A 16,055-nucleotide genomic window follows, 5' to 3' on the forward strand; every position below is an offset into this window, starting at 1 on the left:
CACAAAGAAAGACCCGTCATTCTATCGAATGTCAGCCAGAGAATTTACAGAAGCCCGTAGATCCCAGAACCGAAAGCCGCAAGTGACGAGACTTTTCTGCACTAGTATTGGCCAAAAAAAACAAGAGTCTTCCAAAGAACGAACCAGGCAATAAAAAGATTCGGTAAACGCAAGGCGACACGAAGCGAGGGGCTCCATGGAAGCTACGGTGAAGCACCGGATAGGCTTTGGCTAGGACTCCCTTGGGCCTTGTCACGGGCTTTTCTAGTGTACTCCCCACACAAGTAATGGCGTGTGGCGACTGCGTGACTGGTTGGCATGTCCTTTTGTGGTAGTCCAAAGTCCTGCAACTGGAGCTTTGTTTTTTTGTCACTCCCTTGGACCAGATTCCGGAGTTGGAGACAAAATACCGATAGGCTGCTGTTAGCTAATAGCAGCAAACAAGAGAGAACTAAATTCACAAGGCGCAGTGTGCACCACCTGTCTTCGCGCGTGAGACTTTCCACGACACAAGGGAGAGATGGCGAGAGGGAGGGTGGAAGCTTACAAAGAAACGACCATGATGAAAGCGTCTCGGCCGTAGGCTGAAGGGATAGATCGGGCAGGGAGGAGAGGAGGCAAAGAGATTCGTGAGACACCGACAGACAGACGGGGAGCAAAGTTCTGTGCTGAAAGCTCAAAGTGCAATGCACTGCAGTACACGCGCAATGTGCAGAATGCAGCTGTTGTACAGAGCGGCGTAATACCTTGTTCTAGCCCAGGCCAAAAGCACCGAGTGGACTATTGTGTGACCGTTGCGGCATGGATACTACTTTTTGTCGTGAAGGGGTTTGTAGAGATAGACTAGGCCCCTTTCCGTCCGACCAGTCGATGAGAAACCTGGTCGGCGCACAAAGCCCCTCCCATGGCACATTTTCTTTCCACGGCATCCCTGCACGGCATAGAATCAAACCCCCAGGGCGGGAATGTCATGCTGGGTGCACTTGTGATAGGCCCGCGTGCCAGCTGTCCATGTCGATATGTGTGCGTCTCAGCCACTCAGCTGGTCCAAGTAGTAAACTGGCGCAGTTACAGGACGGTACGGGTGAGTGTCGTCATTGGTGACACTCGAACCTGGCCTGAATCTTGGGGTGCTCAGAGGGATGCGGCTTGGTGGCACCGAACATCGCCGGGTGGCGGCCGGTGAGGGCCACCGGAGTGGGGCCGAAAAGATGGCAAAAGTGGAGTCGCCGGCTGGCCAAGGCAGAAAACCATCGGGTCCGGCGGATAGCGGGGCATTAGTCAGCCTAGTCGGGAAAGTAAACAAGAACGTAAACAAAGGAGGCAAGAGCTGCGTATAGCAGCAAGAAGCCCATAGAAGCCTGCAGACAGCCAGCCCCCAGCTTACAGACCCCGAGAAGCTTCTCCTGACCTTTGATTCCCTGCTCATCCAAGCCCTGATTTTGTCTGTCCAGGCCCGGGCGTAGGCTGCAGTCTCCACCAAGGCTGAAGCTAGCCGCGATCTTTTGAATCGCAACTGTAGAGTGGGTCCCGACCCAAGCTCTAGCCAATTAGAGCTAGCTCGGGCCCATCGCACATTATCACAGCAGTCCGCCCGACAACGACGACCCGCGCGTCCAGGGACAACAGACAAAGGAAAAGGAAGAGGGCGAGGAAAACAATACCACGACTAGCGTTAGTGTCTTTTTGTTGTTCTTGCTGATCTGCAGCACGCGGCTTTGCCTTGTTTTGCTCTCTGATACTAGCGATCGTGATCCTCTTGCTGAGCCGCCCTCTGCCATCGCCAACTCTCGTCCCGCCGACCACGCGCCTCACTTTTGGCGGCCGCAGGCTCTCTTGCGTCCATTTGCTGCTGTTGTTGTTGTGGCATGGTTTTGCTGGTTGTGCCTTTTGCCTGTTGATGCTTTATTTTCGGTTGATTTTCCGCTGCTTTTGCTGAGTACTTAGACAACGGCCGGGTCTAGAGAGCTGTGCTACTTTGTGCATCTTGCGCTGGCCTCCTTCGCACACTGACCACTCCGTCCTCGTGCTCTTCTTATTGACACTGCCAAACCATCTGCGCTGTTTCAATGGACCTGGAGGACAACACTCAGCCGACGCAGGGTAAGTCTCAGTCGCAGTCCCGGCTAGTAGGCCCCTCCCGCCCGCTCCCGCTGACCCTCCCCGTCGATAGCCACACAAAATGTCCTCGACCCGCGCCGTATCGCCGGCACACCAGAGCCGCAGCTCTCGGACGAATCCATCTCCACCATAATCTGCTTCCTGCATCCGTGCTCGTCCAGCGCTCTGGCCGAAGTCGACGAGCTCGCCAAGTGCAACTCGCCCCTCGTGACATCGACCCCCACCGACATCGTCTATGACCCGCGCTTCGCCGACATGGGCTCCGACAATGCCGCCCACCTCGATCTCATGCTGCCGCTGCCTGAGCACTCCATCATGCTCGAGCTATCGTCCCCCATGAAGGACCCCAAGATGGGCTTCGTCTTTGGCCGTAACACTACCCGCTGCGATGTGTGCATCACCAACGATCCTAAGCGCCGTATGAGCAACGCACACTTCCGCATCTACGTAAACGAGTACGGCGTCGTCATGCTCGAGGACACTTCAACCAATGGCACCGTAGTCTCGGGCGACCTGCTTAAGGGCAAGGGCGGCAACCCCGACCGTGTTCGCCGCATGCTGACGTCCGGCAGCTACATCAAGGTCCTGATGCATGAGGAGCGCTTCGATCTTCTCTTCTCCGTGCGCATCCCCAAGCGCGAGGGCAGCGCCCAGGCAAGATTCCTGGAAAAGGTCGCTGCCTTCCGCAATGCACACATCATGCCGCCGCCATTTCTGCCGAACCAGCAGCAATCACCGCGCAACATCTTCGACCCCCGGAACAGGGCCGGCGCTGCCGCAAAACCGCCCGCCCAGCAGTGGCAGCTGCCTCGAGTCCCGGCAGCCAAGGGCTCTGCAGACCTTGAGCCGTGGGATGGCGCCGGCCAGTACAATCGTGCCGAGTACGTCGGAAAGGGCGCCTTCGCCATGGTGTACAAAGTCACCGACCGCTTCAACGGGACTCCCTATGCCGCCAAGGAACTAGATAAACGCCGCTTCATCAAGAATGGTGTTCTAGACGAAAAGGTCGAGAACGAAATGAAGATTATGCGCAAAGTGCGCCATGTAAGTCTGGGTTTTGCCGCTATCACACTGTTACTGTCCTACCTTTTGTCAAAGCTCGCTTGACACACCCTCCCCCCTTCATATTCTCCGAGATGCCTGTCTCTTGGTCGTTTTATAAGCTAACTTGTACGCCCAGCAAAACATTGTGCAATACATTAACCACTTTGACTGGCAAAGCCGCCAGCTTATCATCATCATGGAATACGTCCAAGGCGGCGATCTGGGCAAATACGTGCACGAGGTTGGGCCTTTGCCCGAGGCCGTTGCCCGAGAACTTTCATGGCAGATGCTCGGGGCTCTCCAATACCTGCACGAGAAGAACATAACCCATAGAGATGTTAAACCTGACAATATCCTGATCAGCTCGACCAGTCCTTTCACTGTCAAACTCACAGACTTTGGCTTGTCCAAAATGGTGGACAACGATCAGACCTTCCTACGTACATTCTGCGGAACTCTTCTGTACTGTGCTCCCGAGGTCTACTCCGAGTTTGTAGAGTATGATCTCGATGGCCGTCGCCATCCTCAGAATAGGGCTCTCAACCGCCGTCCCGGCCAACGGTATGGGCACGCTGTCGATGTCTGGTCTCTGGCTGGTGTTATCTTCTATGTCCTGACTGGAGGGCCGCCGTTTCCAGCTGCCAATGGGATCAGCCACACTGAACTGCTGCATCAGGTTATGACGCGCCCCTTTGACGTACGCCCACTACTGATCCGCCATGTTTCTCAGTCTGGAATCCATTTCCTTCAGTCAATGTTGCAGCCGCGCCCGGAAAACCGTGCCACTATCGAGCAGCTGTTATCACACAAGTGGCTGGCTGCGCCTGCAGAAGTGGCTCCCCTACAGCCTCAAGTATCGGCCTGGTCATCTGACGAGGTCTCAGAAGACGAGTTGGATTTGGATGATGTTGCTGAAATCATACAGTCCAAGGCACCGCCTAAAGCCGACATTGAGTCCGATTATGAAGATGTCAAGATGACGGACAGCTTTTTAGAAAACATAGCAAACCACAATAACAACAAAGGACCGGCGCAACGACAAAATCAAAACACAACATTTGGCCGTGGGCCGGCAGCCGTCCAAAACATTTCCCCCGTAGATGAATCGGGTGTTCTCCCGCCTGTTTTGAGCAATGATTCTGCCTTTGATTCAAATGACAGCAATAGCGCCCAAGATGATACTGTTACCCTTCAAGATAAAGGCGGCCTCAAGTCTCCTGCGCAACCGCCGCACCACAGCCTATTGGTGCAGGACGAGCAAGAGGACTTTAACACCATGTCAGATGCGCAGTCTGCAGACCAGGTCCTCAGTCTAGTGGAAGGCGTTGCTTCGCAGAGCCTGAACAGTCACCATCAAAACAACACATACACCAACAACGACATGTTGTCAGTCTCGCTCTTTACTGATTTCAACGCGAGCAAGCGAAAGCCTTGTTTTGATTCGAGCGATGAATTCACCGAAAGCAACCACAAGGCAAATCTTCCCCCCGTCAAGCGCGCTCGCTCTGATATGCCCCGTGGATTGGCGGCCCCTCCTGCTCCGCTAGCTACCGTCACCTCTGAGCAAAAAGAAGAATATCGCTTGTTATCCCAGATTCCATCGGTAAACCGCCTCGAGTCAGGACGCCAGATCGACATGCCCGTCCACAAGTCTCGCTTCTGGGATCAAGATCGTAGCACCTATCACCTAAACTACCCCGAGATGACCCAACTGCAAATGACAGCTTTCAAACACGCAGCCACTGAGCGAGGCGAGGTTTTTGAACCTGGCCAGACACCCTTGTGGCACCTGGCTATGAAATACTTTGGGCCCACTGACCTAGACCAAGCACCAGATGCCGGAGACTTGAGCCTTGTCCCCAATAGCGCTGCTGTCTCGCCAGTAGCGCCGTTGCAAGGGGTTTCTACCTCTGATGCAGAAATGGGCGGGGCGGCTCTTGCTCCGTCTACACAGGCAAAGGATGGACGCATGTTAGCATTATTAGAATCTACTGCTGACTCCGCTGTCTCTGATATCAACATCAAGGTCCAGGACTCTGTTCTTACCTGGGGCCGTAGTCCTGATAATCTGCTCCAGTATCCCACACTCTCCGAGACCCGGATTCCAAAGACCGCCTTTCGCATGCTTCTCTGGGCCCCCAACTATGATGCCTCAAACGATCGGCCCCAGAACGTACCGTGGGTACCTGGACAAAATCCTGCTGTTAACGAGCAAGAATATCACTTCTACATCTCAACCAAGGCCACGCGCGGTATCTGCATCAACAATGCATTGCTGCAATCTCACAACCACGCCGTCTTCAATTCCGAGTCGCGCTTTTGGGTGCGCTTACATAACGGCGATGAGCTAATGCTCTGGGGCTCTGGCAAGCAGGTTGCAACCAAGGTCGTCTTCCGGTGCTTCTGGGGCGGCTCGGCTACAGACCGCGCCGACAACACAGCGCCGGGTCTCGTTGAGGCGGCCACGGCGCATCAGCTGGACGAGATATCCCTGCGCGCAGAAAAGAGACGGCTTGACTGGCGGTTCTATGAGGCCCGTGAGACCGAGGCTAATCGCGACTACGACCGCCGCGTCAGATGCATTTCGCGCGAGCGCGAGAAGAGCACATGCTTTGAGGAGGTCCGGCGCCGGGCGGTCGAGTGGGTAACGGCACAAAAGGGCGGCGCCCAGAGAGGCAAGAAGGCCAACCCGCAGGTGACAGCTTTGGCGGCCAAGGATATGGAACGGATGCAGTCTGTGTAGGGCACAGGTAGCAGCCGGTGATTTGATTTCGGAATGATTTTTGCACAAGAGAGAGAAAGGACACGTAAATGGGCGGTGATTCGAGACAGGAACATGCTAGATTTAATGATGATTTACCTGTTTTACTACTTGGGTGTCACTTTCGGTGTGTTGTGTTCATGGACAAATGAATTATCATGTGTCTATGTATTGGCATTTACTGCATGAAGAGCCATGAATTTCTAATCATCTCGACAATAGTATCAAAACTGCAGAACAAAAGAACAAGGAACAAAACGCCGTGTAGTAGATGATAAGATGGTAATGTTTGAAAACAAAAGACAGCACAACAGCTCCAAACTCCTAACCCCGAAAAGGAATACGTCTACTGTACCACTCAATACTCAAGCTGCTCGTTCTAATCTAGCGCCTCGCCACTCAAAATGCTTCGCAGGATGCCCGCGCCAATGCCCTCGGCCGCCTGCTCGGCCTCGGCCTCGCCGACACAGCTCGACAAGCGCTTCTCCTCGCCCGTAGCCGGGAACCCGTTGCGGCGGCCGCGCTTACTCGGTGTCACGGCGCCGATGCCGGCGACCAGTCCGCCCGTGCGGCCGTCGACGGCCTGGACGAGGCCAAGCGTCTCGAGGCTGCCGACGACCTCGCGGAACTCGGAGCTGCTGAGCGGGTGCAGCACCGAGTCGCGCGTGCATAGCTTGGCGTACGCGTCGTACAGCGTCTTGATGGTTGGCGCGGCCATGGCGTCGCGGCTGCTGGCGTGCTTGCTGGGCGTTGAGGGTGCGGCGGGCGTTGAGGCGCCGGATGCCGAGGGGGTGGTGGAGGTGGCGCGCGCGCGGTTGCGGCGCTCGAGAGCAACGAGGGAGCAGAGCGCAGCTTTTTGCTGGAGGTTGAGCGTGCGCATGCGCTGTGATGTGCCGTGACTGAAAGCGGCAGCCGTGACTTTGTTCAGGTGTGAGATTGACACGCGGGGCGCAGTTTCGGCGGTGAGGGCCTCCATCTTTTCTTTGACCATGTTGTGGACGGACTGGGCGGCAGCGCTGGTGAAGCCTGTAGCGGCGGCGTGACGTAGGGAAGCAGCGTTATTGGCAGTCTCACCAAGGGGACGACGTGACGCGCTCAAGGAAGCTAGCGTTTCCTTGGATTCTTCTTCGTATTGGCGCCGCACTTCCATTTCGATGAGATCGAGCGAGCGTCTCACTACTTCGAATGCTTTGCGCATGTCGCCTGTCTGCGACGCGACTTTACGAGAGCAGAGTTCGATGGCGGCAGGGTGTATAAAGGGCACCCAATTGGGGTTGGCGGCAGTGGGGGGGACGAGGGACTTGAGCCGAGTGAGAATGATGGCCTTGATCTGCGGGGCAGTGTACGGGAGGAAAGGTAGAAGATCGGGCTTCATCCCCTTGGCTTTTAGTCGAGGCAAGAAGCGGTCTGTCAGATCAAGAGCGTTGGCAATCCCGATGAGCACAAGCCTTGAGGGTCGTTGTAGAGACCACTCAAATAGGCGGGGGAGAGATTCCATGCCCATGGTTAGGACATGATCGATCTCGTCTAGCACGACAAGGTAGGTCGGGCCGTCCTTGCCCAAGAAGCGCTGCGCTAGAGCCTCTACGGGGTCGTTTCCCAGCACAACACTCTCGTCGTCTCCAAGCTTGATCAGTAGCTGGATATAGAGATCCTTGGAGCTCTTGATGCTCATGCAGTTTATAAAGGCATGCTGAACGCCTTTTCTCTTTGCCACTGCTGTCGACAACTCGGTACACATGGCACTCTTTCCTGTTCCTGGAGGCCCGCTAACATACAGACAGCCGCTGGCCTTGTCGCTATCACAACGCGCCAGGAAGTCGTCGATTTCCTTCTTCTCTGCGTCACGGCCCATCAACTGGCCCGGATCCGAGCCGCGGGCAAAGAGTTGCCGCACATCGTGGTAGACAGACTTATAGACGGGCCCCGCAAGCGTCGATGATGTTGAGGAATCGCTTCCGGGAGTTGCCGGCGTCTTGGCGGTCCGCGGTGTCTGGGGCGTCATCCGCTTGAACAGCCGGCCAGCAGACATGACCACAGTCCGCGGCGTGGTCGGAGAGGCGCTCACATGGCGATGGCGCTTGGTGGTGGGCGTGACGGGGTTGAAGCGGGGTTTCGATGGCGATTCGGAGACTGCGCGTGCGGGAGCGGAAGCGGGGACGGAAACAACGGGGGCGGCGGCGGCGGCCCTCTTGCGAGATGGTTTGATCGGCAATGGAGGAACGTTTTCGTTGTTTTCTGATACTTCAATCACAACGGCGATATTTGTTGTGGTCGAGCGCATTCTCTTGGCGGGCAGTTGCTCAAATGGAGCTTCGATGTCATCGCCCACAGCGGCTGCGGCAGTTGCTTCAATTAGCTCCGGCGTTCGGGCTCGGTGGTTTGGGGTTCTTACCTAGCCGCGCAGATGCCCGCGTGCGTTTCCCAAGGGTCGACATGATGTGAGGGTAAGAACTCAATATATCGAGGAAGTTACTTGCTTCAAGCGCAAGTATTCCCTGAATGTTTCGGATGATTTATTGGCGGATCGGAGCAGTTAGGGAAAGAATTAGATGAGATTGAAGATTCGACGGGACACAGCAGTGAAACTTGGCTGATGGAAAGTCCAAGAAGATTCGCCCGGCAAGCAGTATTCAAGAACTATGGATTGGATTGTGTGTACGCGGTGAAGTGGTGATGTATGAGGTTCAGCTTGGATACAGGTCAGTCCCAGAATTGTAAACAGTAAATAGGGAGCCAGCTTAAAACAGCCCAGGCACACGCCAGCAAGGGCACCAGCCCAATTAAACTGCCTTTAGATATGCTCGGCGCAACAGTGCTCCCCTGGCGTAGCAACGCGATCTTGATTGGTGGGTCGTTTTTCTTCTCGCCGGCGCGCGTTGCGCGTCACGCGTGTCTCTCGGTTGACGCGTAAATTGGCACCGGCGCGTAGAGTGGCTTCTACTTTTGGCTGTGCTCCACTATTCTGCATACACTTGGAGACATTGCATATTGTGTCTCTACACTTATGGCCTTATGGTCAGGGGTTCAGCCACTCAGCCGCCCCTGGACGCCACTTTGCTAATCTCCCGCATCCAGCTCGCCGTGCCCCTGAATTGCCACCTAATGCTTTTGTCTCCAAGGCCATTCCATTTCTCGCCAGTTCTATCTCCTACTATCATCGACTATCTCCAGCGGCCCGGAATCCCGCAGCGCCTTCACAAACCACCAGCGCTCACACAATGATAGGCCTCCTCAGCTACTCCGAGGATATGACACGACACACGTTATCTCGCTCTCGAAGCTGTCTCCTGCTGCTTGGTCTCCTTCTCATTATGCTGCCTTGAAAAGGGCTCCGTCTGCAGAGTCACCCCATAAACTCACACTCACTGCTCTTTCATTTGTCCCTGCAGAAGTTCGCCCGAGCTATTTGAACGCCTTCGCCCGACTCCTCCCAACACACCACCTCAGCCGAGACTACCCACTCCAACAGCCAATACGATTTCTCGATTCCACTATAGCTCGCTCTCTTTTGATATTGATTGGATAATGGCCTTCACCGACTGTGATTTGGCTACCTACAACCTAAGGGTTGAAACCATGCGGGTTACCGAGTATCCCGCAATCCAGGGTAATTATTCCCTCCTAGATAACATGCCATTCTCCCGCTAATTTTTTTGTCTCCAGACTCTGTTTATCTTGACCATGCCGGCACCACCCTTTATTCAAAGTCTTCCATCAACGCTTTTGCTCAGGACTTAACTGGCAATCTGTTCGGCAACCCTCATTCCAGCTCTCTGCCATCCCAGCTGTCAACCTCGCGTATTGAGGATGTCCGCTTACGCCTTCTCTCTTTTTTTGGGGCTGATCCCTACAACTATGACCTGACTTTCACGGCAAACACCACCGCCGCAGTAAAGCTTGTGTGCGATGCATTCAGAAGCCCGTGCAAAGGCTTCCGTTACATTCATCACGAAGCCTGCCATACAAGTCTTGTTGGCGTGCGAGAAGAGGCTGTAGAAAGCCAGTGTGTTGACGATGATGGCCTGAAACAATGGCTTCGTCAGCCACGGAGCTCAGAGGCAGAAACGCCGCTGACTCTTGTCGCCTACTCAGCACAGTCCCATGTAACCGGACAAAGGTATCCATTTTCCTGGGCTTCCGATGTGAGGGACACAGACGAGGATGTTCAAGGGCATGGCCCCATCTATTCGCTTCTCGACATCGCTTCGTACGCTGCGACATCGCCCGTGGATCTCGGCGACGCCAGGCTTGCCCCTGATTTCACAGTCGCTAGTTTGTACAAGATTTTTGGTTTTCCCGATCTCGGCGTCCTGATAGTACGGCGCCAAGCTGCTCCCATATTCAGCAACCGTCGATACTTTGGTGGCGGCACGGTGGATACTGTCGTTTGTGGCAAAGAAGAATGGCACGCCCCTAAGAGTACATTTCTCCATGAGCGTCTTGAAGACGGGACCCTACCCTTCCACAGCATCATTGCCCTCGATTCTGCCTTGGATTCACATGCAAGACTCTACACCAGCATGCTAGTCATATCAAAGCACGTGATGCGCTTGCGGCAGATGTTGCTGCATGGCCTTGCCTCGTTGCGACATTATAACGATGCTCCTGTTTGTGTTCTCTACTCAGACGATGCCCCCTCGTCTGGCCCTGTGGCTTTCAATATGATGGACAGCGAAGGGGCTTGGATCAGCTTGACAGAGTTTGACAAGCTAGCAAACATCAACAACATATCTATCAGGACCGGCGGGCTCTGCGGACCAGGAAGCATTGCGATGCTTCTCGGACTCAAGCCTTGGGAAATTCGAAAGAACTTTTCTGCAGGCTTCCGTTGTGGAAACTCGAGCAACGATGTCATTTCTGGCAAACCAACCGGCGTCATACGAGCAAGCCTGGGTGCTATGAGTACAGAATCAGATGTGCTTCGATTTCTAAAATTCATAAAAGAATTCTATTGCTGCACCCCGGAACTGTCAAAATCCACCTTTTCTTCAGCAGACAGCTCTCCAACCAAATCATCCAATCTCAAGGTCATGGCTCTCACAGTGTATCCTATCAAAAGCTGCGCCGGGTATCAGGTCCCCCATACCATGCCGTGGGAGTTGAAACCAGAGGGGCTAGCCTGGGACCGTGAGTGGTGCTTGGTTCACCGTGGGTCAGGACAGGCTCTAAGTCAAAAGCGGTATCCTCGCATGGCCCTTTTGAAGCCTTCTCTTGATTTTGACACCGGCGTCTTACGCATACAATATGTCGGGCCTACTGATGGCAAAATCATCACACCTCAGAACCTTGCTGTCCCTCTCTCAATGAACCCTTCTCTATTCAAGTCACAAACTTCTTTGATCGGAAATCAACCAGAAATAATTTCACGCATCTGCGGAGACACCATTCTAGCCAGCGTTTATGCAGCCCCCGAAATCAACGACTTCTTCACGAATATCCTCAGTGTTCCGTGTGCTCTAGCTAGATTTCCGCCTGGTGGCCAAGATCAGGCTATGCGTCTCAGTAAACTAAGAAACGGCCGGCCTTTTTCATCCGAAAGTAGTATATCAACATCGAGGCTGCCATCGCCTCCCGACTCGGACACAGAACCACAGAGCGGCAAGTTGCTACTCGCCAATGAGAGCCCCATCCTGGTCATTCACGATGCAAGCGTTCAGGCCGTCAGCTCTGCAGTCCAAGCTTCGGGCGGTCGTAACATTCCAGCAGCATCATTCCGAGGTAACATCGTCGTCGGCGGTGGCAATTCAGACTCGACGGCCACACAGGCATATGGCGAGGAGCAATGGCAGAGATTCCGTATTCGACGACAGGAGTTTCTTGTGCTTGGTCCTTGTCAGCGCTGCCAGATGGTTTGTGTCAACCAACAGAACGGCGAGAAGGATATGGAGCCTTTTACCACGCTCGCAAAGACACGTCGTGTCGCGGGAAAAGTATTTTTTGGACTCCATGCGGTTCATGTTACGTCGGGGCCAAATAGTGTGGACACAAGCAGCCTTGAAAGACAACACCCGTTTGTCCAAGTAGGTGATGAAGTTCATGTCACAGTTGGGGCCACCGAGTAGAACGGACGATGGCAAACATGCCAAGCTTTCCGCAACCTAGTGCCTGACTAGTTCAACGATGGCTAAAAACGACCAAACTTTGGCTAGTCCAAACTCGTCGCGATTTTTTGGTCTCGATGGGCCCTGCATTTCTTTCGCAACGATTCGGATTACATGATTTCATTGGACAAAGTAAGCGTCTTTTGCCTCGACCCACTGTCACCGTCCTCCCAGGCGCCTCGTGGTACTTATGGGCTTGTGTGTCCTTCGCCCGGGCCTATCATGTCGTTTACGCCTCTCCAGTCGGTTAAGGCTAAGCTTGGCTGCTGGTTGGAGCTTTCTGCTGAGCTATAGTTGCAGTGTCCTCTCTTTGGCCCCAAAAAGTGGACCTAATATCTAGCTGCCTGATTTGATTGGCCAGGCCTCGATGCTGACCATACATGCGACTTCACATGGCCGAGACTTCTCCTCCAACCCAAGCATATAAAAGACGAACGTTTCCGCCCTCTTCGACAACAGAATTTCAATCACTTTTTTCCATCTCGTGACGGACAACACTCTCTGGCGAGCTTTTGTCTTGTCGCCTCTTCCTCCCGCTTATTTACCCCCACATAGCCTGTCGTCTATGTCGCCTGTCATGAGCACCAAATAGTCCCATCACTTTCGTTATACATCTTTTCGGATTATTCCTACAATGTCAGCTTGCTCACTACACTTATCTCTCGCTCTTTGCTTTTTTTGTCGCGAGGCCTCACCTCACCCCCGTCCCCGTTTTCGTCCCCGTCCTGGGCAAGACGTTAAAAGGCCCCTGAAGCCTTGATCACACCTCGATCAATGGCTTCGTCCTGGGTATGACCGAAAAATGCCCACCACACTGATGTAGATCGCTATCTTAAAGGTCTCCAGTTTGTCCGAGTCCAGAGCCCTCTTCGCCCTACTCTGGACTCCTATGGTTGCTTGCGGCATGACAAGCACCGCGTCGCGTCTAGCCTCCAGTGTTACGACCTGCGCCGCCACGTCTGTTTCTTGGATTGGCTGCACCGGCCTGTGCCATCAGGAACCCGACAGCAGCTACGCCTTGCAAAGACGGCGAAAGCCCGATATTCCAGCGTTCCAGTTACACGACACGGCACATCCCCCAATATCATTGCCACCCTTTTTTTTTTTTTAAGTTCATCAGTTTGCATATACAGCGCCACGTTATCATGAAGCAAGACCCAATGGAAGAATCAAATGAAGCAAAAGCCCAGACTCAGCATCGCCATCATCAAAGAGCAAGAAATACACGCCCATGTAGAAGAAGTTACGAGCACCAGACAGAAAGAAGCCCTCAAGCAGCAATGTTGTTGGTAGTAGTTGCACCTTGGCCAGGCAATAGGCCATTTTCATATGCAGAGCCCCCATACATCTTGTATAAAGACGGAAACGGCGTCACGGTCTTGACTACCTCGACGTCGCCCAGCGGACTTGTCCACATCGAGAACCCCATCTGCCAAATCTTTAGCTGGTAAGTTGATGTGATGATTGCGTTCGATTCCAACTTGAGACACTAACAAAACATTTAGCCAACAATCCCACATCATGTTCTGTATAAATGACACCAAACTCTTAACCGCGTCGTGGTGTCCTGGGCAAGACGTTAAAAGGCTTCTCAATCCACCTCTTGTTCTGTCGCTCGTTTACATCGGCGGTCAGACTTTGGGCTATTGAGTACTGAGGGATTGCGGTGCTTAAGCGATGCAACCCCTCATCCTAGCATACTAGGGCCACGAAAACTGGTTTTGGGTATGTAAATAACACCAGTGGCACACGATGGTTCATACTGTTCTGTTGTGTTGCGTCTGGTGGTATTCTTGCGCTGCTCGTTTACGGGATATCCGGCTCGAGTCGCGTTCTGGTGTTTTTTTATCCAAGTTCCGTGGGATGAGCGTGCGCTAATGGCTTTCATTCGGAACCGTGTCGAGTGTGTGGAGAACCTGCACCACTCGGCGTAGATCTGGCATGAAGGGGTCCCTCCTTGCTGGACCTGGACCGCTTGGTACCGTTTAACCGAGCGCCTCGTAGGGCGCGACGTTACGGATGGCTGGGTTGGTTTCTTGCATCAAGTTATCGATCTACTGATTGGGCTGATCTTTGAAGCTATTCCGATCTCTGGTGGCCAAAGTCACCAGGGTGTCGGTGGCCTTTCCCAGTGGAGTCTTTCTGAAGGTGATAAGCGCGATAGTAAGGACATTGCCCAAAACGAAAATGCCATGCGTGTCATGAGACGTCTTCCTCGGTGCTCTTCAGTGCCCGTTGAATGGCACTGGTGATACGTCATGGTCATTGTAATTTTGGCAAGTTACTTTGCGCCGGAGCCAGCGTCCCGGACTAGGCCGGGGAGACTTCAGCTGTCGTTGCTACGTCTAATCACTGTCCCTCCCGTCCCATTGATCGGGTAGAGGCAGTTGGGAAGGCGGCAGCACCTGGGTAGGGCGTGAGCAGGGCTGGTCGCGTCTCTCGCTCAGGACTCGTCATCAGTTGCATGCATAGGCTGCACTGGCGATGATGATCCTGGAAATGCTCCTAGCTTCTTAGATCTAGTTTATTCCCAGTACGTTGAGACGGGGACGAGTGTGGAAGGACAAGGTAGATAGTTTGTGTGTGGGATTTTCACGGTGAGTGACAGGGCTCTAGTCAAGAGGTCTTGTTGTAAGCTCCCGTGCCGGTTAATTCAAGCACAAATCAGTCTCCAAAGTTGTGTCATGATTATTACAATGTGAATGTATTAACGTAAGTGCACATGTTTATCAATGTAGGTGAACTATAGTAGATATTTATAACTATTGCTTATTTGGGTGGATTGGCCTCGTTGGGGGAGCCGAGAACATAGCTGTGGCCTATTAGCAACCGGGTACAAGACACGAAATGGGACATCAGACCTACTTCTTCCACATCTTGCCAAAGAATCCAGGCGTACGGTGCTGGTCGCTTATACTACGGCGGTGCTCGGTCATGGTCGGGTGGTGGTTCTGGTCGATGAGGCTTTGGAATAGGGAGCTCTGTAATGGTTGTGGTCAATTGACCGTCATATAGTTGTCGAAAGGAAGGAATATGGACATACTCTGCGGCGCGGGGGGCCCTCGGCGGGCGGAGGCGCTGTAGCCTGACCGGTGGCAGTCATGGACGAAGCAGAAGCGGTGGGCTGTGCGGGACTGGGCATGGGCGGTGGAAGGGCGTTGGAGGGCAGGGGAGTCGGGTCAGGGCCGACGCGAGTAGTGTTGTCGGACATGGTTAGGTGCGTGGGTGAGAGTTGGTGTATGTAAGTCTTGCAGGATACGTGAGATGTGTAGATTGTTGTATGGAAGCTGTATAGATAGAGACACAGGTGGACACCAGCAGACCCGGCACAAAGGCCTCACCCTCCCCCCCTCTTTATACCACGTCGCTGTGTCAGCCGGCTTTATGATCGAACAAGGTGACGACCATGGGTGGGCGCACGCGGGCTAGGCTAGCGCGGCGGGTGCTATGCCACCCGCAAGGAAGATGACACGGCCAATCAGAGGCACGGCTATGGCAGACCGCAAAGGCGAAGGCGATGGTGTTGGTACCGGTCCCATGGGCTGTACTGGAAAAAGAGACATGGCTGAGTGGAGTCACGCGCTTGTTGATCCGCACCAAGAGCGGCAAAAAAAAAAAGACAAATCTAGGAAGACTGCGTAAGCGCATGAGGGGAAAACACCGGAAGAATTCCTGGAGTGTGAGCAGGGCGTGTGGAGAAAGACTCGGCCCAGGCCACCGGAAAAGGTGGAGCTGTCGGAGAAGTGGGGCTCGCTGATTACAACGTCTAAAGCTATTGGACGAGAGCGATTTGAGGATCTAGAACAGAGTGTAAGTGGTTAGGCGGAAATCTACAGGAGAATATGCACATATCACAGAGGAAAGTGTTTGACAGATCATCAAGCTAATTCTATTAATCTCTAAATCTCAGCACTAGGGCGAGCATCAAAAGAGGGAGGATATGGCTCAATATGATCAAAAAGGCTAGAAGACTGCCGCCAGATTTTTAAATGCCGCGGTACCAGGGGGGATTAGAAGATAAGGAC

General features: G+C 53.7%; 4 protein-coding genes across 4 annotated transcripts; 2 read left to right on the top strand and 2 right to left on the bottom strand.

Annotated features, from left to right (window-relative positions):
• Nucleotides 1-2,069: 2,069 nt before the first annotated feature.
• On the top strand, nt 2,070-5,908 carry BROUX77_000510 (uncharacterized protein; the record flags this gene model as incomplete). The annotated part of the gene is made up of 3 exons (XM_073749934.1): nt 2,070-2,103; nt 2,174-3,165; nt 3,302-5,908. The coding sequence occupies 3 exons, from the start codon at nt 2,070-2,072 to the stop codon at nt 5,906-5,908; spliced, it is 3,633 nt and encodes a 1,210-aa protein (XP_073608747.1).
• A 397-nt stretch (nt 5,909-6,305) lies between these two features.
• On the bottom strand, nt 6,306-8,364 carry BROUX77_000511 (uncharacterized protein; the record flags this gene model as incomplete). Its single annotated transcript, XM_073749945.1, has 2 exons — nt 6,306-8,263; nt 8,322-8,364. The coding sequence occupies 2 exons, from the start codon at nt 8,362-8,364 to the stop codon at nt 6,306-6,308; spliced, it is 2,001 nt and encodes a 666-aa protein (XP_073608748.1).
• A 1,090-nt stretch (nt 8,365-9,454) lies between these two features.
• Nucleotides 9,455-11,991, top strand: BROUX77_000512 (uncharacterized protein; the record flags this gene model as incomplete). The annotated part of the gene is made up of 2 exons (XM_073749956.1): nt 9,455-9,536; nt 9,593-11,991. The coding sequence occupies 2 exons, from the start codon at nt 9,455-9,457 to the stop codon at nt 11,989-11,991; spliced, it is 2,481 nt and encodes an 826-aa protein (XP_073608749.1).
• Nucleotides 11,992-14,891: 2,900 nt separating this feature from the next.
• On the bottom strand, nt 14,892-15,241 carry BROUX77_000513 (uncharacterized protein; the record flags this gene model as incomplete). Its single annotated transcript, XM_073749967.1, has 2 exons — nt 14,892-15,011; nt 15,074-15,241. 2 exons carry the CDS (start codon nt 15,239-15,241, stop codon nt 14,892-14,894), a joined length of 288 nt encoding a protein of 95 aa, XP_073608750.1.
• Nucleotides 15,242-16,055: the final 814 nt, after the last annotated feature.

Source organism: Berkeleyomyces rouxiae (assembly GCF_048999995.1).
Source record: "Berkeleyomyces rouxiae strain 22BRR77 chromosome Unknown BrBRR77_ptg000001l, whole genome shotgun sequence".
Classification (NCBI taxonomy): Eukaryota; Fungi; Ascomycota; class Sordariomycetes; order Microascales; family Ceratocystidaceae; genus Berkeleyomyces; species Berkeleyomyces rouxiae.